Source organism: Punica granatum, chromosome 6 (assembly GCF_007655135.1).
Source record: "Punica granatum isolate Tunisia-2019 chromosome 6, ASM765513v2, whole genome shotgun sequence".
In the NCBI taxonomy this organism is placed as follows: domain Eukaryota; kingdom Viridiplantae; phylum Streptophyta; class Magnoliopsida; order Myrtales; family Lythraceae; genus Punica; species Punica granatum.
In genome coordinates, this window is record NC_045132.1 from 26,821,041 (window position 1) to 26,846,580 (window position 25,540).

Consider the following 25,540-nt stretch of genomic DNA (forward strand, 5'->3'; position numbering starts at 1 on the left):
ATTTATCTGAAACTGAGATCTCTCTTCATTTATAGTATACAAATTCTATGATTGAGAAGATTGCATTAAATATTGCCACCTTTGCAAATGCTGTCCTTGAAGACACAAACACGCATGACGCGGACAGATCTCCATAATAAGGATTCAAACAAGTATATGATGCATAGTATACATAGTTTAGTAGCAAACTTGAAGTAAATTAACCTTGATTAGAGGTGATGCAACTGCTATTTCAATCTTGATGAGTCGACCGGGGATCGAGTCCTGGGCTTGGGTCGAATCATCAAACATTATGGGCGGGTGTTGTATTGGGGGGAGTGGGCGCCGAGGCCACCTTCCTCCCTCTCTCCGAGCGTGAGTTCTCGGCGAACTTGAGGCTTGCCTGATGCATCCCCTTGCGCTTCTCCTCCTCGTTCCACTCCGACCCATAATAGAACTCCTCGGTCGACTTAACAATGTCCTTGGAAGGAGGGAGGAACATGCTCCCCCATTGCGGGAAGTGCACGAGTGTCACGGGCAGCGTGCAGCACATGATCATCACCCCCATGAGGGACAGGCCTGTCGCCGTGGAGAAGCTCGCACTTGAGAAGAAGATCAACTGGGTCAGCCCAGAACCAAAGTTCCCACCAGCGCCTGTCAGGCCCGAGATGATCCCCAAGGACCTCCTGGAAATGAATGGGATGACACCGAACGTGGCCCCGCAGGCAGCCTGGGCCCCAAGGGAGAAGAGGATCATTGCCAGGACCGCGATCGGGAGAGAGTTGGCCCGGCCTAGCCAGATACAGAACACGCCCCCAAGGGTCTGCAGGATCCACAAGGTCCACAGCCTTCCCCTCATGCCGAAGTATCGGCCGGCTACATCCGAGGCATACCCTCCAAATGGTCGGGCAACGAAGTTGGCCATCCCAAAGGAGGCTGCGATGATTCCCGCAGTGTGGAGCTGGAGGTTAAACCGGTCGTAAAAGTACTCTGCAATGACATTGTCGGTTGACAGCTCGACTCCCATGGAGTAGCCATAGAGAAGAACAAAGATCCACGTCCTATAGTTCGTGATTGCATACCAAAACACCTGAAGATAGCCACAGTAAAAAAAAATTGAGCTATAATTTGCAGTCGAAATGACGGTAATACACTGAACTCAGAAATCAAATGCAATATATAATAACGCAGAAGAATTAATTAAATCCGTGTCAACGGGAAGAAGATCGAACTGACCTTGGAGAATTTGTCCTTGGCAACGTCACCCTTCTTCTGGAGGGCACCCAAGTTCCCGTCAGGCAGGTCCTGCCCCATGGTTAGCACCAAGATGCCCATGATCACATGTAGCCACCCAGGGACGAAGAAGGCGATCCTCCAGGCAGTGTATGGGGTGGAACCCGCCTTCTTGATGATCTCGTAGACCACCGGCATGAGCAGTTGGGTGGCCCCGCCCCCCATGTTGCCCCACCCCGCTGCGGTCCCATTCACCAGCCCGATGATCTTGCTGTTAAACATAGTGCTCATCCAGTACTGGCACGACACGAATGTGGCCAGCGAGAACCCGATCATGAACCGGACCGCGATGTAGCCCCCAGCGTCAGCGACGAACGACATACAGAACACGGTTGGGGCGGACAACATGATGAGGAATGCACATCCATACCGTGGGCCCAAGAGGTCACAGATAGCGCCCATCATAAGCCTGGAGAAGATGGAACCAGACACGGAGGCGACCCCAGCATTCCCGACATCCTGCTTGGTGAGGCCAAGGTTGTCCCGGATGATGGGGACCAGGGGGGCAGCCGCGAAGGTCGAGACGAAGCACGTGAAGAAGGAGATCCAAGACAAGTGGAAGGTCCGCATGTGGGGGTTGGCGAAGGAGAAGAGCTTGAACACCTTGGCCTTGTGCTCAGAGTCGACGGGGAGGTCGAACTTGGCAGTCGTGTCGGTGGGGACAACAGGGGAGGCTACGGAGAAGGCAAAGGTCTGCTCTCTGCCCGTGACTCCATGCATGGAGCTCCCTGGTGAGCCTTCAACTCCCGCCATTGTTGCTCAAATTATTAGGCAATTTGATGATGCTATGAAATGTATATATGCTTGTTTGGATGAGTTTAAAGGGTGTGGAGAGAGGGGATGGCCGTGGAGGTATTTATATGGGAATTTGGTCATGAGCGAGTTGACATTTTATCATAGTGTGTAAAACCGAAAGTTCAGGACGAGAGATTGTAGCCACTGGAGATTCCCAATGGCTGTGTTCTGAAGATTAGAATAATACATTTGACTTTCTTACCGTCAAAAATAAGAATAATGCGTGAGATATAGTGCAGTTGCGTTCCATATGAATAGACTTTATCAACATATATATATATATATATATATATATATAAAAGGATTTGAAATTCATTAGAAGCATCTCATGACTAAAGCCAATTAGATATTCAAAAGCGAAGATGAACTTAAGTTAATAAATTGAGGAGATTCCCGTATGATTTAATGCTAAGAATCTAGTTAATACGGCAATTAAATTAACTTAAATGGTAAGTAATAGTATACAGAAGAAGAGGCTAAGGGAATCCCTCTTCGCCGCATCTGACTGAACAGAGGGGAGAGAGTCTCATCGTGTATCCCAAAGGATCGTCAACTTCCCCGATTAATATATAAAATATATACATGAATCTCAATGCATTGCTGGTGATTAACCTAGCCACCGCAGATAATATAGTTTGGCATTCATTTGTAGTCGAGTAATTATTCATTCCATTCTTAGCAGCTAATTAAAGGCCATGCAACTTTCTCAATAATTACGCGGTTTTACTCTCCAGGGAAGTTTCGTTCTTCGGATTCAGCATATACATACATAAATGAGGCCGATGGATCATGGATTGAGTGACATGAGTCTCGAGCTATGAGTACTGGCTGTACGTCGTAATTGCTACACAGTACGTGCATGTTTGCATGCATTGCTCCAGTCAAGTTAGTAATATTATAAGTCATGGTGAATATATAGCATCGATGTCAGGAGAGCTCTTCTGGCCTTATTCTTTCCAACGGCGATGCTTTCATCGCATGGGATTTTCCGTTAACCCCGTTTTCCCTTAGGATGGAAAAAAGTGGTAATTAAGAACCCAAAAAAATTATGTAATAAAATTCCATGGATAAAATAGATATATCATTTAATTTGGAAAGAATTATAAGTGATTTAATGAGAGATAAGCAGCTGCTTAAATCCTGAATTTCGGCTCTTCGTTGCCACTATGAGCTGCTTCATATGACACTTGCAACTCATTTTATATATGATTTTTCATATACGCACATATATATATATATATATATATGTTACATAAGCATCAAACCGGAGAACATTCAAAGTGATTCTGTGTGGGTTCCCCCCCCCCCCCCCCCCCCCCCCCCCCCCCCCCCCCCCCCCCTTTGTTAATAATTTTGTCAGCTTCTCCATCCGTGTGCGTACGTACGCAGACAGAATTCAATGTCTTACAACTTGTTTTGACAGGTTAATTTACCTCTTCAATACGATAAAGGGGTCCAAGTAATTGTTTTAATTCGATCAAGAAACACATACATGCACATATATGTATATGTATGCCTACTCTCATTACTGAATCTAGCTATATATGTGGCGGCTCTCTAAATCAAACTATTAATTAACTTGATACGTTTACATATATGCGAAGAGTTAAGAATTTTTTTCAAACGCGCGTGCACGCACACAAACATATATGGCTTTTCTGATTTCATTTTTCGTGTGCTTGGTATTAATAATAATAAGTAGCCTATATATATATAACCGGAAAATGACCGTTATATATGTACATACATATATATATATATATAGTTACACTGATTGTATAAAGAAAAGGTAACTAAAAGAAGAGCGAGTTAAGATTTTGTTGGACGATTAATTAAGTCAGAGATTCGATCTCTTACACTCGGTTAAAATGAGGCGTACAAGACTTACATGGTATTTTTGAGGAAAAAAGCACACAAATCTGTTCGTCTTCACAGACATGCATATGAGGAAAAACAAAAATAGAGCGTTGACTTGAACTTTCTTACAAGAAGGGGCCAAACCATAAAATTCAAATGGGTCCCATCCGTCCATTCGTCCATCAAGCTGGAGCTGGGCCGACAAACTAATATTAACTGCTCCTGCTTCTCAGGTCAAATGCTACTTACTAATAATAATTACAATACATTATCAATATTATTATATATACATGAACATATGAGCTGCAAATTTCCTCCGCACATCCTCTCTTCAGCTACTGCTGGGTTGATGGAGACAACAACCATTATCTTAACCCAAGTTCTTACCCTTTCACAGGCCAAGAGAGGTTCTTGGGATATACTTTATGGATTTATTTAATATGGATCGGAGAGGGAGAACCTCTGACTTGCAAGTTCTGCAGTCGGATATTATAATCTCTCTTGGAATTTCAAGGGAATAATACTATTAATTAGTAATAATACCCAACCAAAGGGATGACGATGATGATGGTGATGAGGAGGAGGAGGAGGAGCTGCTGATTATTGATTATATATATTATTAGGGTATTATCATTCATTAAACAGCTGAGCTGACATTTCTCCCGGATGACGAGTGTGCTCGTTCGTGTTTTTGATAAGCCAAAAGACACGCCCTTGATTATCATCTCTTTTTTTTTTTTTATAAGTGATTTAATAAGCCTTCATTATTATCAGTCAGGGGACGTTTTGCGCTTATCGCAGTACTCCTTGCTTAGCAGGACAAAGGATTGTACGGTAATGAGTATATACACGCATACATATTATAAAATGTTATGTTCGGTTCTTTCCATGTTGAAGAATCAAACGAAGCTGTCATCATTGGATTATATGATCAGTTTGTACCAACATCCAACCCATTATATATGTTTTTCCACCAGCTAAAGTCGCAGTCACTTATCAAAAAGAAGAAGAAGAAGAAGAAGAAGAAGAAGAAGATGATGGGGCCTGTTCAGGTCTAGCTAGATATGATCCCGTAGCATGCAATAATTTCACATTTACAAGCTTGATCTTGATATTGTTGAAGCACGAGATATAATACACCGACGAGAACCGATAGAATCCATCGTGAATGAATGTGATCAATCTATGTCCAAAACATAGACTGAAGCAAACAAATTCGAATCAAATAAAACTCTGGACAAGGACGGAAAAGAAAAGAAATGATAACGGCCTAGCAAGTTGAGCCCCGTGAAACTAGAACTTTGTGTGTCATCCCCTATAGCTACTTCTCTATTTGTTCAACTACAAAGACCCGTCTTGTGAGAGGACATCAGGAATCTTGGATGAAAATAAGCCATCTAATTCTATCATCATCATGAGCTGGTTCCCCCACTTCTCTGGACCGCTTTGTACAGCACTACGCTGACATACTTTGACCTGAACCGGTGGGTGAACCCCAGAGCCACAACAGACCGAGGGGCCTCTCGGTTCTCGATGTAGAGATGGTTTAGAAGCACACTGAGAGGAGGTGGGAGACTCTCCGAAGCATCTCTGGTAGGCGGGTAACCCAGAATAGGGTGCTGGAGTTGCTGCGGAACTAGGGGCGGTTCCCGGGTCTCATCTTTGTTCATTGGGTACACGTTGTTGTAGCTGGAGTCGGGGGATCCTGGGGCTTCAAATCCCACTACTGTTCGGTCTTCCTGCAAATCAACCACGCGATATATCCCATTCACAAGTCAAGTTCGAGGAAAGGTAAAGGTTAAGAGAAGGGCTACCAAGTTTTTCTTGCTCACATTATCATCCGGACCCTGATTGTTCATGTTGAGAAGATTCAATCTAACAGCAGAGAACCATCAATCGGGGGATTAACTCTATAATCTGCAAACATAAGCCATCTAATATTAGAACAATCATTAGTTGAAAGAATCAGGAACTACTGGTTCCTACTTATTTCCGAGAAACCATCGGTCATTTGAAATTCACACAACTATCGAAGTCACTATTGATGAAGCATTGCAATTCCCTGCCTCTGTTTCCAGTAAAAGAAATGAAGAAAACCAGACAGCCATATTTTTCCGCAAAGCAAGAGATACATAGTACATACCAATATGCATGCACACCTTTTCTCTTCGGAAGACAAAAGATGATAGGACGTTTAATTAGAATGGCAAGTCAAGAAATCGAGTATGCAAGGTGTAGACGTCTCCATTTGCTCCTAAAATTCTCACACCGAGAGTAATGTGTAGTTGCTAGGGTTCACCGTACCCTAGCTCCCTCCATATGTAGTTAGAAAGACATGCTGCTACGATAGTACCAACATCATGTAATTCCCCTCATGAGATACTGATCAGGCACAGAATAGGGCGACGAGTTAAACTAGTCCTATCTTCCATTCTCCAATACAGCAGTGAGTGGCATACTTGCTTGCAGCCCTCGACTTGCATGAAACTTTTCAGTACATGAGACCATTAACATGCAAATTTTCAGAACTCAAAAGCCACACTCTAATGCCTCGAAATACCATCAAACATCTGCAAGCTACTCATATGACAATGAGAGGAGCAAATTCAATGGAACTAAAAGTTTAAGTAGGAATGCCTTGCATAGTCTGCATCATGACCATTAACATGCAGATTCAATAAGAATTCACTCCGCCGAGATTCAAGCAGACAAATTTGGAAGAACTATACATGACTGTACCTCTATTCAGGATTTATGGTTCAGTTAAAATCATCAAAAAACTACAAATGGCCTGTGATTCGGGACTGGGAAGACATTGTACTGCTATTGAACCAACCCTCATAGTGTAAAGCACAAGTCCCCCAGCCAAATGCAAGAAAATCCATTCATGAAATTAATCGAGAATAAAAAGACTTATCATTTCATCTTTTTGCCCAAGCTGACAGGGGATCAACATTCTGTGGCAATGACCATTAACTCATTACATACAGGAAAAGTAAGCTTTCAAAAGCATCCCCGTTTTAAGCAAATCCAGTATAACCTCGTTTCGCAATTGACTAAGAGTAGAAATTAGCCCTCCATGAAATTCCAAAGCAAAAGTACGCAAGCGTCCCCCAAGGACAGATCATTCCCATTATTGGACTATTCATGAGCAAATTAATAGACAATAATTTTGCCCTCAATAGAACTCAGAAGCAATGCAAGGATCAAAAAAGGAAAAATTACATACAGTTAAGATCTCTGCAACAGTAAAAAGCGAAGTACAAGCCCTATAATCAATATGCGAACTAAACAGAACAAATCCATGTCTTCTGAATCAAAAACCATATATTCAGCAATCCCAGCTTCTCAAATCATCAGTATCCCATCAAATATAACCTACCCATCAAACTAAATGCCTCAAAGATCAAAGGCACAATTGCAAGCACATTCCTGGGATTTATTACCCGGTGGAAGAGGTAGGTAGGTAGGTAGTGCTCCGCCAATCAACAGCAGCTTCTTCACAGTTCAACACTCCACCCGAGATTAGAGATTAGATGCAGGGCACAGTTCGAATTCTCAATCGATTGAAAACCCTAACTTGCCGACAAAAATCCTAAATTTCCGAGGAGAAGCCCAAACCCTTAATTGAGGAGAGAGGCCTCCTCAAGAGAATAAATCCCCTTTTTCACGGAGGCATTGACAGAAGGTCGGACATGGATAGACAAAGAATTAAAGAGGGAAAAGCAAAGAAAACACCCCGAGGAGAGGCAAAAAAAACTCTTTTTTTTTTGTGGCTTTTGGAGGGGGAATTATATGAATTTTCAATTGGAGAACGAACACGAACAGAGGTTGTAGCAGAAAAGCGGAGACTTCCTTACTTTGAGGAATCCGCCAAGAGAATCTGACAAAAAGGGCTTATAATTGCATCGCAGCGATGGATGGATTGGGAAACCAGACCAGACCAGACCAGACTCACTGTTTACTCAAAGCAAAAAACAACGCCCCAAAAAAAAAAAAAACAAAACAAAAATCCTTCCTTTTTTTCGCTCTGGTTATTATCGATTTTTCTTTCTTTGGCTCGAAACATAAAATACGACAGAGAACGTAGAATATACGTAGCTGATTTTGGCATTTTGCAAGCGGAGGGCCAATGGTGGGACGACACGTAGGTTGTCGTTCTCATGCTTTCTTTGGGGGTAATTATATATTATTTTAAAAGAAATAAAAAACAGAGAAAATCTCAATGAGATTTGCATATGTAATTGACAAATTGTGATTCATTCACCTTCCTTAATTGTCCGACCAATAAATCTCATAAAAAAAAATTTCCTTCATTTAAGAAATGGTAATTTTACCCACTAAAATACCATTAGCAAATTGATACCGATACCAAGCATCGGTACCCATTCTTGCCAAATAAACATGTTTACATATTTTTAACTAAAATTAGGAAAAATAATTGCTCTGGGGTGTGTCTTGTCATTTTGGCAAGGGGGGGGGGGGGGGGGGGGGGGGGGGGGGGGGGGGGGGGGGGGGGACTAGTGTTCGATGAGTGAATGTGATAATAATAATAATTAAGATGGTGATTAGTGGTATTTTCCAAAACAAAATATTGTCTCATGCCGATTATATAATTATATTTATTGAGCTCACCGGCTGATCATGGGCCCCAGGCTGCCATACAGTTGGGCCTATGTGGGCTAATATGATAAGATAATATGGATCTGGGCCGTCATATTACTGGTGAGCTTTCCGTTTAAACACCCTACTTTACCAAAGCATTCTTCATAATTGAATTAGCCCTGTCGAGCACCATTATGCTTCATCTCAGCTTATCTATTTTCATATGGTTTGATATCTATTGATGTAATCTACGTCAACAACAGCCTCTCGATTTTCATATCGTGAAATCACATACCGTATCGACGATATTGCCTATTATTTTTCTGATGAGATTTGTTCGTGCTTTGCTTCTTCATCAGGTCTTTCATTCATTGTTAGGCACACATAAGGCTCAACGAGGATGCTATCCCTGAATATAGGAAAAATCAAGCTCATGCTCTTAATCAATTATCATAGTGGGGAACACCCTAATTGACTACTATATATTATATATCCTTTAACTCATGAACTTCCATATGGGCACCGCACCAAAAAAATCATTCTATATTTGTTTCGCCCCTTCTCTTCCCGGAGTAGAAACATTGAATAACACACTCTGCTGGACACGGCATTGTATATTATTGTATACTACTATATATATATATATATATATATATATATATATATCTTATGTAGTGAAAATATATATGTTAGGGTTTTGGGGGATAACTCTTTAGACTAATTTGATCAAAATGACAGACAAGGCTAGAAATTCTGCTTGATCCGGTACAATTAAACAGATGGCATAATGAATTACTAAGACACATATCATATGTACCTGCATTTCGGCATCGTTGAATTATGGATATATGACAGACTGGAAAAGGAGGTAATTGTGTTGCCCCACGAGATCTCTCATGCATGCATTGCAAGCTATATATGGTCCTCGAACTTGCATGTATCTAATCGTACATTCAATAAAGTTGCCCGAACTGGACCACCACTAGAACAATTATGGGACCATCAAACGAGCAAATAATAGGTGAGTATTATTCGGTTACTTGATTGAGTAATATCTATTAAGGATGCATATAAATAGTAAGTTTGTCTCGCAGTGATCCCACAAATTCCCATCTATAAGTATCTTCATTGGTTATTACTCTTACATAGTAGATGAATCAATAATACTCACTGAATATTTAGTCCCATCAAATCTTCTCTTCGCGCACACCTCCTAAAGAAATTAAAACTTCAGGGGAAAAAAAAAAGAAGAAGTATCAATCAGTAGTGGGGGAGAGAGAGCGAGAGTATTGATTTCGAAGAATAAGTGATGCTGAATTATTGCACAGAGCTGAAATTGAAAAATTGGGGAACAATCAAAAATATTCTGAAGCCTGTGGCTTGGCTAGTGGGTACGTACTGCGCACTGGCTCGTCATAACCTCATATCGTAAGAGGATCCAATGGCCACGTCCACTTGCAGATCATGATTCCAACTTCCATATATGCGTGAATGAAGGATAATTGTTGAAGGAGGATAGAATATGGAATTAGCAATCATCTAATTAACTCAGACACGAAACATATAACTAACACGACCGACTTGCTAAATTCATGTAATCAATATATTATATGTGATGCAGGCCATTTGCCACATGTCGAGTCAAAAGGAAAATATATAGCAATTGCTTTCATCTAACTCCAAGACATATACAGATACAAGCATCGATTGAAATCCGACCCATATATGTCATCATCGTGATATATACTAAAACGCGGATGCCAGAAGAAGGAGAAAAATGGAGTCTGGATAATATCTTTTCTGGTAAAGGAAGAGAGACCCTACAATCATTGTAGCTGAGAGATAGTACCAAGCGCATCATGATCTTACAAGCAAGTATAATGAATGTGCTGGAGATATATACATATACACATGCATGTGTGGACCTTATTTTGCAGCATCTTGGGATTGCGATATCACGGTGCAGATCAAGACTGAAGAGTATAACTAGACCAGTTCATCTTCAGCTATAGTTAGTCACACACACACACATCTTATCTTATATATCTTTTATACTTTTACTTAAGCGAATTTAGATTTTGTAACTATCACCTTATAGGATATGCTTGAAAATTTGAAAAAAAAAATACCTTCATATTCTTAGTTTAAAAATGATAAAATTTAAATAAAAGAGAGGGATTGAATAATTTTGTTCACTTAACATTATTCTTCCCTCTCTCTTTCTTCCCACGTGTCAACCTCCTTATTTCACTCTCCTCTCAACCTCATAATCCTACATCCTATCACATTACTTTCAATTCTTTTCAAGTTATATTTTCAATTCTTATATTTTATTTTTCTCACCCTTAATTTTTTTCCTTCATCTTCCAAATTAATCTATCAATGAGCATATTGGAAAAAAACCATTTATAGTTGAAGCGCAGTACTCGCGGGTTAGGCACCGTGATATGCACGGGTAAATTTCTAGTATATACAGATGGAATATATATTCCAAGGGTGATATTAATGTCCCTTTGACCAGTTACTAGCAGAAATATCTTCTTCGATATTGATGGGCTAGATACCTCAAGGGTCAGTTTTAGTAGGTAGATATCATATGATATTCGAGATCTCAAGAGTTAGAAAATATCTCAAGGTCCAGACTGAAGTATCCCGAAAGTCTCCGGTAGATACGAAGGAACTTACAAGAAAGAAGTATCCTCGATATATTAGTCTAATTTAATCTTACACAAAACGCATGTACATTGATTGAAAACAATATATCTTGGGGCAGATTACTTGGTGATAAACTTCGTGAGGGAAATTCCTTAATTAGATATAAATTGAAGAGTATAATATGGCAGATCAAGGAGATATGGCCTGTGGAAAAGTTGCTTCATTACTAAAATTTTCATTCGAAGAGTATAGTATGCTTTGGAGAGTCTGATCTTAAAATTACAGAGAAGTAGCACACACAAGAACGATATAAACGTATGTCGTTAGTTGTTCTTTGTACATGATCAGCTGTTTGGATCCACATTTTATTGGAATGATTGTTGTTTTGATCTCACTTTCTACCAAACTGACCACGATCCTTCAGTATATATAAGAAGTTTATAATTTTTAAGTTAAGAAAGACTGTTCGATATAAATTAGAAAACAATCCCAAATGGGAATCAACTGCTTACAGTAATTTTGAAACTCAGACACCAAAGTTATACTGCAAACAGCTCATACATTTGTACTAATGTTTTTCAGCTGGCACACATTGGTAATCTTCTAAGGGCAAGTCAAAGTTGACCGGCCGAGAAGTATTATCAGCACATTATATTATGTATGACCAAAAGCTCTTAGACCGACAGCGATGGAAGGCACAAACTATATATCTCAGATATGTAAACGCCCATCACTTTAAGATATTTTCAATGAAAAAAGCATTTCTTTTACGCCCGAAAAGATTAATTGCAATCCATGTTTGAGAAGACATTCTGCACTAGCTGCAGGAGGCTGGAGAGCCCATATGTATTTTCTTGATGTCTTTCTAGATGCAGTTGGAGTTGGTCCACCCTAACAATATCATATGAGTGATAGATGATATGGGACACATTTATTTATATGTTGTTCTCACATTTGATTTTGCACATTCAGGTAGTCTAAAAGAAGAGTCAGTCTCATCAATGCTAAGCTTCATACGCTCAACGAAATGTATTGAGATGCCCATAAAATTATAGCCATTAAAACTATGATGATAACTGTATAATATCCATGGATATGTGTTATCAAATGTGACGTTCTATAAATCTTACCTGATTCTTCCGCCCCGTGCGTGGCTGCTGGTGTTTACTATTCCAACAATATGGTGCTGGGATCCATGAGACTCACACCCAGCATTACGATCGAACCGCCTCACAAGCCGCACATCGACTTGGGCTAAGCTAGAATCAATGAAATTGGAAATTGAAACTCAAAGTCAAAGCATTACTAACACGACCGCATATTATATAGTTTAAGGAAAACGGGAAATGGGCATCCTTAAGCTAAATTAATCCAACTCGCGAGGAAAGTTAGTGTCTCTTTAAATAGGTCGTACAAGTTTCTTGGAAGATCCCTCCATGTATCACAGATAATCTGAACGGTGTCATAATCGAGGTTGAATGTTTAAAAAAAAAAAAAGAAAAGAAAAGAAAAGGAGAGAGTGAGAGCAGGTAAAATCCTATCCTAGGGTTTCTGGGTCAAATCGCAGAACACCACAGACTATGGGAATTAAAGAAGAACGACATCATCAAATCAAATTAATTGGATTCCTTGCAGTTAGCAGAAGAACCCCATAAAACTGGACGGCAAAACCCCACCTGACATCAACCGAAACCAAAACAAACCAAAAGCAGAATCTCACCTCGTTTAATTCCCAGGCAAATTAAAAGTGGAGCTTCGAGGAGGCGTCTGAGGGAGTACTATGTGGTCGGGATTGGATCCCTCTCATGGGTACTCAGTTGGCTATAGCTCGGGCCGAACGTCCCTTGCTTGGTAATCGGTTTCTTTATAGTTATTTATTGCCGATGCAGCATCATCAAGATTCTCACTCCCAGGAACCGGCATGGATGTCAGATCACCTCCCAGCAGATTCAGCATGTGAATCTTGATGATGCTACTCCCGCAAACAACAACTGTCAATCGACACAGGGGGGAGGGGAGGAAGAGGGGTGGGAGGAAACCAAGAATGGTCATTGCCGCATATGGCTTCGAAGGAAACCATGGCTGTCAGCTCTTATATTGTGCAGAAAAGAGCTGATTATCAGACCGTTCGGGGAACCTAATGGGGAAGAGACAAAATTCATGACCAGAAGAACAGTTGTACGATAATATTCAAAACTAGCTACCACGTCCCATTAACCGTTTAATCTTCCGCGTTTTCGAGGAAAAATTTAAAAGAAGAAAAAAAAAACTTATGTCGAATAACGAACAGTAAAGATAGAGTACATATGAATGACATCAAGGAAAGGAGCATAGCTCAAATTTACACAACTGAACAAATCGCACCGTACCGAATCGGCCATGAGTAATATTATAAGAAAAAGAATACTATTCTTGAAAAGAGTTTTCAAGGAGAAGCTAAGGGAAAGGAAACTGCCAGAAACCAATTCCTACCGGAAAATCTCATCTCCCCGCAGCATTTGATCCGATGAAACATCGACATGGAAGGAAAATCGAGACAAAAGTTGCGATAATCTATTCCAATAAGCAAAAGTTTTTTTTTTTTTTTTGAAAAAAAAAATAGGGGAAGAAAGACGCTCTTGCTTGCTTTTCGATCTGACTGAGAGAAAAGGGGAGGAAATGACGACTAAACAGGGAAGATGAAAGACCGATTAGAGAGCTCACACACAATAGAATAGGTAACAGTGAAGGGTTTTAAAGAAATATATATACACACATAAACAAGGAGCCATACATTTTTATTTTATTTTTTGGTAATTTAATAAATCGGGTTATTTATTAGTATTTGGGTTTATTATTTATTATTTTATATATTGTCGTTTGATATAAGTGGTGGCAGGCCAAATGGAGAGGACCAAAGATCGTAATTTATTGGTGTGTGTGTTTCTTTTGCTCGACATTGGCTGAAGTGTCACTGTCTCATACCGCACCACATCTGTGACCGCAATTCTAATTTACCTTCGCCCCACCACAAATTACCATACCAAATACAAGTCTTCTTTTTGCCCCTTCCATAAATGATATTATTTGTATCGCCCTAATGAAACTACTTGTGTCTCTTTATTAATTATTTAATATTTCTTTTTTATTGTATTAAGTATTAGGCCTTCTTTATAATTGGAAAAATCTCAAATTCAAGTCACCTTATAAACCACTTATGAGAATAGTCTATATTGAACTATCTAACCTGTATGGCCGGATTGACTTATCTCATGGATTCATAGAGTGTTAATGTGGATAATTTAATTTTGAAGAACTTCATTTTCTGAAAAAAAAAAAAAGAGTTTTCAATTGGACCATGGGTTTACTAAAAAAAAAAAGATTTTCAGGTGGATCACGGGATTAAAGACAAAGTCCGAAATCCCTCCTTATAATATATATATATATGTGTGTGTGTGTTCAGACGTATTCCTAATTTCGGTGAACCACTCAAAAATTTTATACTGATTTCGTTAAGCTCGAATTTACCTGGATTGGTATATATTCACGACCGGTAGTTCAAACGTACTTCTTAACTAGATGACAGTGGACAACGCGGTTATTCATCAGTTCTGTACCATAACCAATTTTCATATATAAGACACATTATATTATGAATTAATCATCTCTTTTAATCTGATCATGATTTGTGATGCATGCTAGCCCTTATAACTTCTTTTTTTGTCAATCATGAAGGAAGCCCCCGAAAATGATACGTACAAAGAAATATAATATATAATAATGGGATACAATTAATTCTATCACAAGAATCGAACGAGAAATTTTTATGTTATAAGGCGAAACGCCCCATGTAAATTTTTCATGCGTGCTAGACCAACACACACACATATATATATATGCGCGCTCTTGTCAAGCATATTTATATCTCGTTTGGGAGTGCGGTGGGAGGTTACATAATAACTTTTTCTCATAATCTAAAGCGGATTAGGTATTCGGTGAGAGTTTTTGAAACCATGGTTTGGGTCGAAATTGCGGTTGCAAACGTGATCTTGTTAAGCAGATTAATAAGTGCTTATAAAATTTGCTTCTACTTATTATGTTTCAAGTATTAATAATTATCTTTTTAAATTTCTCAATTATTACATCTCAAACGCTTTTACTTATTTTAAAATCAACACTTATTTTTTAATAATTATACTTAAGCAATTTTGTTTCATCAGCAGCACTATGAAACCAAGCCTTAATCATATATTTTGAACACCCGTACCCATCAAAACTGTGTTAATTAACTGCCCTGATTAATTAGAAAAAGAACCTTTAATTACTTTATGCTTGAGTTAACATGCATTTATATGTCTCTTTAGCTTGTATCTGTCACTCTTCATCCTCCCATGCATATACGGAACCTACTAAATTTAATTAGCATTAAAGCCATTTTATTACTATATATATACAATCAACCTATATATATACAAGATATATATGTGTGTGTGTATGTATATAAATAAAATATTCTTATAAATTAAAAGAGAAAAGCAATATATGACAACCATATTCAATTTTGGTAATTATCCGTCAAAAGCAGCATGCTATATATATCCGCACATCTATATGAACAGAAGCACAATCGATGATAAAGAGCAGTCAGAAGCTCTCACCAGGAAAATAAATTCAGAAATGTGTAATTTAATTAATTGGGTTCATTCAGATTTCAGACGGGGACAGTCCAAGATGGGGATGGACACAGAAATTTAGACTGCACAAACTTAATAAAGCTTTTTTGACAGGCAGACTGCACACAGGTCGGTCCATTATGCAATCTCTAGGGGCGAATATGGTACTAATTGATTGTGTATACATATGTATGTGTGTATCGCTTTCCTGTTATGGTCCAATATAGATACCGGGCTAAATTACCATAAAGTACTGTGTGTTCTCAACAAAGCAGTCTTTGTCCTTAAACTTGGAGCTTTTAAAAATGAGCATCGGGTTGTTCAATTGATTGCATCCATATATTAGAAAATTTCCAGGTTTTACACCGTGTTTTTTTTTTTCCTTACTTACTATATGTCTTCTTCTTCTTTTTTTCGGCACAGAATGATTTACTATATGTCTCACTTCAACTGTGGGCATGTCCTTTTGCTACGTGTTAATTAATTGGGATCTTCTTCTTCCAATCTGCGGGAAATAAAAATTGCAGCCAATCAATCGAGCCCCATTTGTTCAACAACTCATCAGAAAAAGCTAGTTGTCTCATCTCATGCCTTGGCTTATTTAAGGCTTATAGGTCGACCGTGCTTCCCATGTTAAATGGAAACCGAAAGTCGACTAATAATTAAAACCGGTTGAGGCAACTACCCTTGTCTTCTTTTAATATAAAATCGCATTTTTAAACATCAATTAATCACTTATATATAGCTTTACATGCCTTAGCCATATATATAAGATGAAATTGGACATATGGGCACGTTATGTACGGATTCCATTTTAAAAATTCAAAAAAAAATCTCATTATTGTAATTTATTGTGCACTTTTACTTCAAGTCTATGTACAATTCTCTGTAAAATTTATGAGTCTCTTTCTTAATTAAAAAGTAAATAGAAATAGGTGCAAACCCACGCTTTACGTAAGTATGTAAAAGTGGTTATTTATTGGGCTTTCAGCCCCATATCTTATGGAAAAATATTAATTCATCGAAAAATCTTCTAAGTTATGGATTTTTTTAAATTCAAAAAAGCTTACTTGAGAAATTTTTCATCTTTAAAGAGATAATCTATTTATGAGGTATCAATGAGAAAGAATGAAAAATACGCGAATCTATCACGAAGAATTAAATACTTCAAGAAGTTGAGAAGACAAATCAACCATAAGTTGAAGGTTTTTAAATAACGACTTCTTATAGATTATTAAAGTTAATGAATGAAACAAAAATGAGATCAGAGAGGGAGCTTTTAACTTTACATAATACTAGCCAATGGACTGCGCCTTGCGCAAGTTTAATTACATGTAAAATTCCTCTAATTTGATTGATAGGGCTTACGAAATAACTCAAGGAATTATCCATTTTATAATAATAATAATAATAATAATAATAATACCCCAACAATTACCCCATTTGATTGATAACGAACTTACAAAATAGTATTATCCCATTTGATATTGGACTTTCAAAGAAGAAACAACAGTAATTATTATTTGATGATAATAATAATAATAATAACTCAAGAAATTATCCATTATATAATAATAATAATAATAATAATAATTTGCCAGTAATTATCTCATTTGATTGATAATGGATTTACTAAATAATAATAATAGTAGTCGTAGTAGTAATAATAATAATAATAATAATAATAATAATAAGTTATAGAAATGATGTATCAAATAATAATATTCAACAAAAAAATATGGCTTTCCAAAACTTTTTGAAGGAAAGACCTCCATTTATAGATTTTGGATAAATTATAAAAAATAGTGAATGTCCCGGTAATTATATTATATTATATATATATTATAGATTTAATAGCATTAATTTAAGTCCGTCATCATCCATGTATCGAACCAACAATGCGACAGAGGACTCGACTACATATAATGACCCGGCATTAATATTTTAATGGAAAATCCATTAAAGAAAGAATACTAGAGGGGTGGGGAAAAAAAAATGCCATAGATTCCTTCCCATCAAGCATCAAGCATCAAGCATTCACCTGAAGAACGGGCCCAGTCCGTACATCGTGACGTGGCTAATTCAGTTTCTTGTTCCCCTCTCCTTTTTATTGTTTTATTAAATAACTCTTTTTTTTTTCTTAATTCCATTTTTTGAGGCATCTACAGTTTTCCTCTATGAGCAATAGGAACCACTACTCGATATAAAGTCGGTCGAAGCCGTCAGGGGAGGACACATTGAATAGATGGTTGTGTTTCTCCCAAATATATTCTCATCGCCATCTTCACGTATATGTCAGTTCACATAATGAGAATCTTAATGAACTCCCCAATAATTGAGCCTATATTTTGTGTTTCAATTTAAGGTGTGTTTAATTTCAAAAAAATTCTTAACTCTGCTCTACTCAACTTAACTCCATTTATCTTCAATTCAACAATACAATCATTACTTTTTATATTTTTTAATATTTTTTTAACTATTCAATTCAATTTTTAATATTAAATTCTCTCAACTATTCATTACCTTTTTCATAATTCAACAACACAATCATTACTTTCTTTCAACTATACATTATTTTTTCATATTTTTTCTCATAATTCAACAATACAATCATTACAAACCAATTAAAACCAAAATTTAACTTAATTCAACTCTAAAACCAAACACATTCTTAATCTTCTCGGGCCATTTGGATCGCTGAAATATTAAATTACAAGGAATGTTAGAGTGTAGGTAAAATAAGCCCAGAAATGTTAGATCACAGAAAATATGACATTATTGTGTTTGGTAAGTTATTATGTATTTGAGAAAGTATAAGATAATACGAGATTGTTACTCTTGATATATTAAGTAAATCAATGGAAAATTATACCCCTATACATTATATTTTATTATTATTTTTAATTTTAAATATATTTTTTATAAAATAATTTTGTCAAAATTTTGGGTAGATTCTTAATAAAATATTTGCATAAAAAGTATTTATTTAAATACAAATAAGATATATTTAATAAAATATATAATATTTATATAAATATAAATATATGTAAAATATATTTAATATAAGTATTTTTATTTATATAAATATATGTTTATGGAAATATTTTATTTCAAAATCTACCAAAAATATTTATAAAACTATTTACAAGTCTTTATAAAAAAATATTTATATTTAACGTATATATAAATATAAATATTTGTATTTATATTTATTATATAAATATATATAAGTATATTAGATTAAGTTTATATCTATATAAGTATACTTATATATATAAATACATATTAAAAAAAAAAAGAGATTACACTATCATAAGGTTCGGGAAAGCCCAAACAAAATTTCAAAGCTACAAGTTACACCCAAACGGTGTAATTGAGGGCGTAATCTAGGTGGGAATTCAAAATTCCCACTCTGATTACGTCGAACCAAACTTCCCCTATGAAAAACGAATTATCTTATCCCAAATTTCTCAATTTCACGTTGACGGTAAATATCACTTCATGCGCTGGACCCCTTTTTCCTCCGTGAGTTTATATTATTGTGAGTTGGGACTGTAGATAAGTGCCATCGGTTCTTTTCAGTGGTAACAGGGAACGTGCATATGGGAGGACCATTGGAACAGAAGTCATATGCTTATTCTGACAATATTGATGTGGGTTCAATTCATATAGAACTGACATATATATATATATATATACACACACACACATACGTATATGTCAGAAAACAATTGGATTGTGCTCAATAGCTCTTAATTAATGGGTTAAGGTGGTCACATCACATACGTAAAATTTTTAATCACCCTGCGCTTCTTCTCGATTCAGATTTCAGATGGACTCGGTCCTTTCTTTTTCTCCTTGTTATTATTAGATAGACTAATTATTTGGACCACTGTTAACTTTTTTAATCAAATTCATTTCACGCATATTTCGTACCGAGTGATTGATCTTTATTTATATAGATCGTCGGTGGGTCCCTTGATAACGAGAGGCAAAAATCATGCATTGCAGCTCGATCTGTCAGTTGCATAGTGGATGTCTCCTTTGTCCCCACAATGCCCGCAGTGGGCGCGCCTCCATGGAAATAGTCAACACAATGTTGATGATTTTCCTGAATTTTATTGGGAGTTTTTCAATTCGAGGACGAATTCATCGGCATATATTTTAAAATCATGTAATAATTAGATTCTCAAGTTGCTATTCGGCAGCATATATATTTTATTACACATATAAAAGATGAAATGCTCGATAATGCCAGATATAAATTAATTTATATATTCTTTATCTATATTTCCTTTTCATATGTCGGACTTCAATTAGAACATTAGCTTCGTCATTAAAATTAGGATTGCATTTTCCTCTGTATTTAAAAATTTTCTTCGCCACGAAAAGCTAATTGTCCGTGTGATGACACATAATCACCTATACTCATCCCGAGGCCCACCACACTCTGCATGGGACTCTTTTCAACAGACGACTCCTATATTAATTTTATGAGTTTCGAACCCGTGACCTGCAGGCTTTTCCTGACTATACTATTTCGTCACGAAAAGCTAGCTGTCAGTGTGAGGGCACAAAATCACCTATACTCATCCCGAGGCTAAGTTCAAAATAAATGAAGCATAATACAATATCACTGCAGCTGTTTTGGATTAGATTCTTATCAATAAGATTGCCTATCTATAAACCAACATGGATTTGTTCAAGCAGTTCGGCATTTGTTCCCTTTAAGCAAGGTCTCGGATATCTTGTGAATAGAGAAAATTCATGTCGGGAGAACTTTAGCCTTTTAGTAGGCCCACCCGATTCGACTTGATTAGTCGAGAGCCCATAGAACTTCCAAATATCAAGGTGCACAAAAAAAAATACATATATATAATAGCGAAACAAAAATAAATTTAATAAGATTACGCAGTGTGTAATATCAGGATTGACAAGGGATGTTATGTGCCAAGCCCCCGACTCTCTATTTACTCAAATTTCACAAATCTTTTATACCCTATTTAACGCATTCGTAATTAATGCACAAGTAAATAGACTGATTTATTGGGATAATATGTTTATATCAATTCAATTTACTAATTATTTTTTCATTTTCTAGTTCTTGATTTAAGGAGTAAAATTATGTTTACTACAATATTTAAGAACTTTTAAAGTTCCTATGCCAATATTAAATACACTTAAAGACTAAAAAAATCAAGTAAATTGATCTAATATTTCGTAAAATTTAGTATTAAATATATTTTTTAGAATTCGATTAATTACAAGTACTTTCTTTTCCAATTTTCAATTCTACAAATGCTTTATTATATTTTTGAAACTGTAATAGGTTTTTCAGTTAAAAAAGGATGGGAAAATATTTTTCTAAAATTTTTCACACAAGTAATTACTCATATAATTGAAATTTTAAGGGGATTTGGGATATTAAAAAACTATTACAAGTTCTATCTTAATATTAAATATATCTAGAAATTAAAAATGATGCTAAATGAATTTATTTATTTAAAAGTTCATAGTACAAATGGAATAAATCCAATCTCTTTTTTTATTAAATTTACTTAAAGTTAAAACATTTAAGTTCGAAGTAATTAATTATTTTATAAATGATATCAATTTACATTTAAGTTGAAACATTCTCGAGCTTAATTAATTACTTTAATTTTGTTTAAAATAATTTTACTCATGTGATTTTACTAATCTTATTTATAAAATGTTTAAATTAATTCTTTTTAAGTGAGTAATATAGTTTTTTTAATATAAATAAGGTATTTAATAAAGCAAGTTTAATACGATGAGTTTAATATTCTCTATTTATCTGTATTTTGACAATTATCAAAGAGCTAATTTTACAATTATAAACTAACCAATATTTTTAAGGATTATGTATAATAAATTATACAAACTTCTGTCACGACTGATACTTCCGCGCAACATGCGGGTGAAATGACTAGTTTTCGTTTATTAATTAATTTTCTATTTCCTTTATGTTAAGTCCATGGATGTCTCTTATGAACGAAAATAAAAATAAAAAATTCTAAGTTCAATATTGGAATACATATATATACACAAACACACACACACACACATATATATATATATATATATATATCGCGACTAATAATTAAAGGTTTAATCTCATGCACTGTATTATCTCTCCTAATCTTTAATCTATAATGAATATGGTAAAATAGAATTATAAATTCTGTGCGTTGCAGGGGGCATTTATTTATATCATGCACGAATATTATTTGTCATTGTTTAAGATATTAATTTACTTATTAGTATTTTATTATTATTGAAAATAATAGTTATCAACAATCAATTTTCAAAATGCTTTTGAATACTTCAGTAATAATTTTATAACCAACATTCTTATTTTGTCTTGTAAAATTTTTTTAATTTCTTTCGTAATTTTAGTTTATATTATATATAATTATATTAGTTTATGTATGTTTGTTCTTTTATATTATTTTTCAACTTATGGGATCTTTCTTATGGATAAAGATTGTTATTATTCTATATAATATTATTTTTTAATTTATATAATCTTCTTTCGTGGGTAAGGATTGTTATTGTTTTACCTAATGAGAAATTATATATGTTTATATATATATATATTACTGTTCTAGAATTTATTAAAAGGTGATCATTTCTACAATTCATGGTTCTTATTTTTAATACGTTAAATTTTACTTTTCAATATGCTTGTACATCTATATATGTAGTTTTTATGATAAATTATGTATATGTTTCATTAATTTTTGTAAGAATATCAAATTTTTTTTATCAATTTCTATAACCTAGGCTCAATTTTTATAAAGTCACAATAAATTAATTGTTTATATACATTTATTATTTATATATAATTAAGATATTTCATCAAAATTTTCTGTTAATTATATTTAGTAAGAAATGTAGGTACATTTAATTACATTTAATAAATATTTTTAGTAATTATTCTTCATTTTTTAATTCTTTCCATATTCTTTTAATTTTCTTTTAATTATTATATTATGAGTAGGAGATTTAGATACATTAATTGCATTTATTAAAAAATTTTAATTATTATCTTTTTAAATTATCTTTTTCCATATTTTCTAAATTTTCTTTTAAGCATTTATTATACACACAACCTCATTTATCATGCACCCAAGTAAATTTTAGTTATATATAGATTTTTATATCTATTATATCTATTGATATGGAAAATTAATTTTTTTTTTTACAAAAAGTTAATTGATTCTAGTTCTGCTCTTTAGAAAATGGTTCATATAAATAATACTTGCACAATTTTTTACACCGTATGAACATGAGTTTTCTTAATAACTTCAAGATATTTTAAGGAGACGTGTATGTAATTTTTCGCTCTGATAAATATTATAGCAAGTTAAGTGTATATAGATAGTGTTTACATCTATAATGCAATAATGTAGAAGTTCATATGTATTTTATTTTATTTTATTTTTTCTTTATGGTAATTATAAAAATTTAAAATATTAATAATTTTCCAAAAAAAAAGCAAATTTATAAGAAATGTTTTTTGCATGTTGGCTCAAATTTTCATTATTATTTTTGTCAGAAATATATAAATTTCTAAAAATCACATATCTATATATATTATTGTAATATTAACATTGATTTAAAGAGGTTCATTTTGGAAAATTTTATTATGTATATCCCATTTTTAATCATGATATTTATTTAAAAAATAAATTAAAAAATTGTAATAAAATTGGTTAATTATGCAAACATGTCTCATTTCCAATTGAACACAAGATGTAATTATTATAAAAATACTTGGTAAAAGAATTAAAAGTATTTTTTTTTCATATTTGCGTTTTCTATAAACTAATATTATGACCTTAAATCATGCATTAGTTTTAATTTTTTATTAAAACTATTGGAATAGGAATTTATCAAAAAGTAAACACTTCAATCATATATAAAATTTGTCTTCTAAAAAATCTTTTGTATAAAAATTTTAATAGAATAGATATATAAAAAAATTCGTACGTAGTACCGGCAATTGGCTAGTATATGATGAAAAGGATATTGTGGCAAATAGTAAATGCAAAATAAATTTCACCTAAGAAAAAGGGGAAAAAAATTTGTAGCCATTAAAGGAAAAGATCATATCTCAACATCACATGGACCAAGGAAAAAAAAATTGTAGCCATTTTAATAAATGAATGAAAGGGCAAGTATGTACTGTGTGCCTCTGTGGCACATCATAGAGGTGGTGCAAGGGATGGTATGTCGCGTGGCATTCACGTGTGCTCCAATCTTGAGGAGAACTGAATCCACCCATTGGGAAAGTGTACGGTTAGGGCCACCTTGCCACAGTCTTGTCAATTTGGCCATGATGAATAAATAAATTAACTTTGCTAGTTCACAATATTCTCATAATTACAGAGAAAAAAATCACATACAAATACATGGTAACTAATTATTAAGAAAACGGGACAAATGCCCAAATAAGCTAAATTAGAAAGAACATAAGTAGGTGTGGTCACTCCTAATAATATTGTTTAACAGTAAAGAATCTAAGCCGTCAAGAACCGAAACAAGAATATAAAAATTGAGAGAGTGTAACGGAACGTTGAGTATGCAAATTCACGGGAATCCTTGAGCAAGCCAATTCATGCTATATGTATTTGCTTACGTACCTATACATGTAAAAAGGTTTTGAGGTGGATGGTGGTGGGCGAGGTGTGGTGTTAATTGATTTTTCATTTATGAATAATTACGTCGTATAACCTAACGTTTAAAGGAATTCTTAGTTCTAATCCAAACTTAATTTTTTATCCGAAATATCCCAACGTTGACGTGTTGGTTTCACATCTAGCTCAACGCTAACTTTCAGTTAAAAATTGACGGAATAGCACATGTGGCACGTTAATTTTGTAATGTTGCGTACATGTATTACAAAATTAACGTGTTACATGTGCAATTCGTCAATTTTGGATGAAAAGTTAGCGTCGGGTTAGATGTGAAATCAACACGTCAACCTTGGAATATCTCGGGTAAAAAATCAAGTTTGAACTAGAACTAAGGATTCTTTCAAACGTTAAGTTATATGGCACAATTATCATTTCATATATCGAACGGTCCAATTTGGAGCTCAAACTCATATATTGTGCATGTATGTATATCAACAAATATATGTAGGTATGTATACATACACGCACATATATACAAAGAGAACAAGCGCCAAAATCTACCCCGACATTATGATATGGGAAGACAATTGTTTTTTTTGTCGCAATGATGCTGGCTTCTCTTTTCTGATCGATGTTTCTTTTGACTCTCTGGTCCATTTCCTCTCTTGTTTTCTTTTATCATTAGGTTTATTGCTTAAATATTTTTTTGGGCCAACCTCTTATGATTAATTACTGAAACTATTCCCTTCATATAAATCTGTAAGTTGTGATCTTATAAATCACATATAAATAAATAATTAATTAACAAATCCCCTTTCATGAATTTTCGTAAAATGAGACTGATAGACACATCGACTGGACGTTTGGGCCGACCACAGCAAAAAAGAAGAAGAAGACATATATATATATTTGAATTACGGATCATAAATATTGGTAAAATATATATATATATATAGATATATATTTAAATTGGACGAAACCTTATTTAACTTAATAGAAGATAAAGAAAGGGAAAATAGTCGGGGTATAAATAAACTAATAATT

General features: G+C 34.9%; 2 protein-coding genes and 1 long non-coding RNA gene across 5 annotated transcripts; all 3 read right to left on the bottom strand.

The window, feature by feature from the left end:
* Nucleotide 1: 1 nt before the first annotated feature.
* LOC116210724 (high affinity nitrate transporter 2.4-like) lies at nt 2-2,025 on the bottom strand. The gene is made up of 2 exons (XM_031544745.1): nt 1,216-2,025; nt 2-1,069 (listed from the first exon to the last, which is right to left on the bottom strand). Exons 1-2 carry the CDS (start codon nt 2,023-2,025, stop codon nt 284-286), a joined length of 1,596 nt encoding a protein of 531 aa, XP_031400605.1. The 3' UTR covers nt 2-283.
* A 2,985-nt stretch (nt 2,026-5,010) lies between these two features.
* Nucleotides 5,011-7,882, bottom strand: LOC116212032 (SNF1-related protein kinase regulatory subunit beta-3). 3 transcript variants are annotated; one of them, XM_031546610.1, is made up of 3 exons: nt 7,357-7,882; nt 5,757-5,841; nt 5,011-5,663 (listed from the first exon to the last, which is right to left on the bottom strand). In XM_031546610.1, exons 2-3 carry the CDS (start codon nt 5,781-5,783, stop codon nt 5,337-5,339), a joined length of 354 nt encoding a protein of 117 aa, XP_031402470.1. In that variant the 5' UTR covers nt 5,784-5,841; nt 7,357-7,882; the 3' UTR covers nt 5,011-5,336. The 3 variants fall into 3 exon arrangements, with proteins under 3 accessions (XP_031402470.1, XP_031402469.1, XP_031402468.1); XM_031546609.1 differs by having other exon boundaries at nt 7,307-7,882; XM_031546608.1 differs by having other exon boundaries at nt 7,371-7,873.
* A 1,656-nt stretch (nt 7,883-9,538) lies between these two features.
* LOC116210261 lies at nt 9,539-13,876 on the bottom strand. Its single transcript, XR_004157454.1, has 3 exons — nt 12,905-13,876; nt 9,929-12,443; nt 9,539-9,757 (listed from the first exon to the last, which is right to left on the bottom strand). It is a non-coding gene; the product is annotated as an uncharacterized LOC116210261 (long non-coding RNA).
* Nucleotides 13,877-25,540: the final 11,664 nt, after the last annotated feature.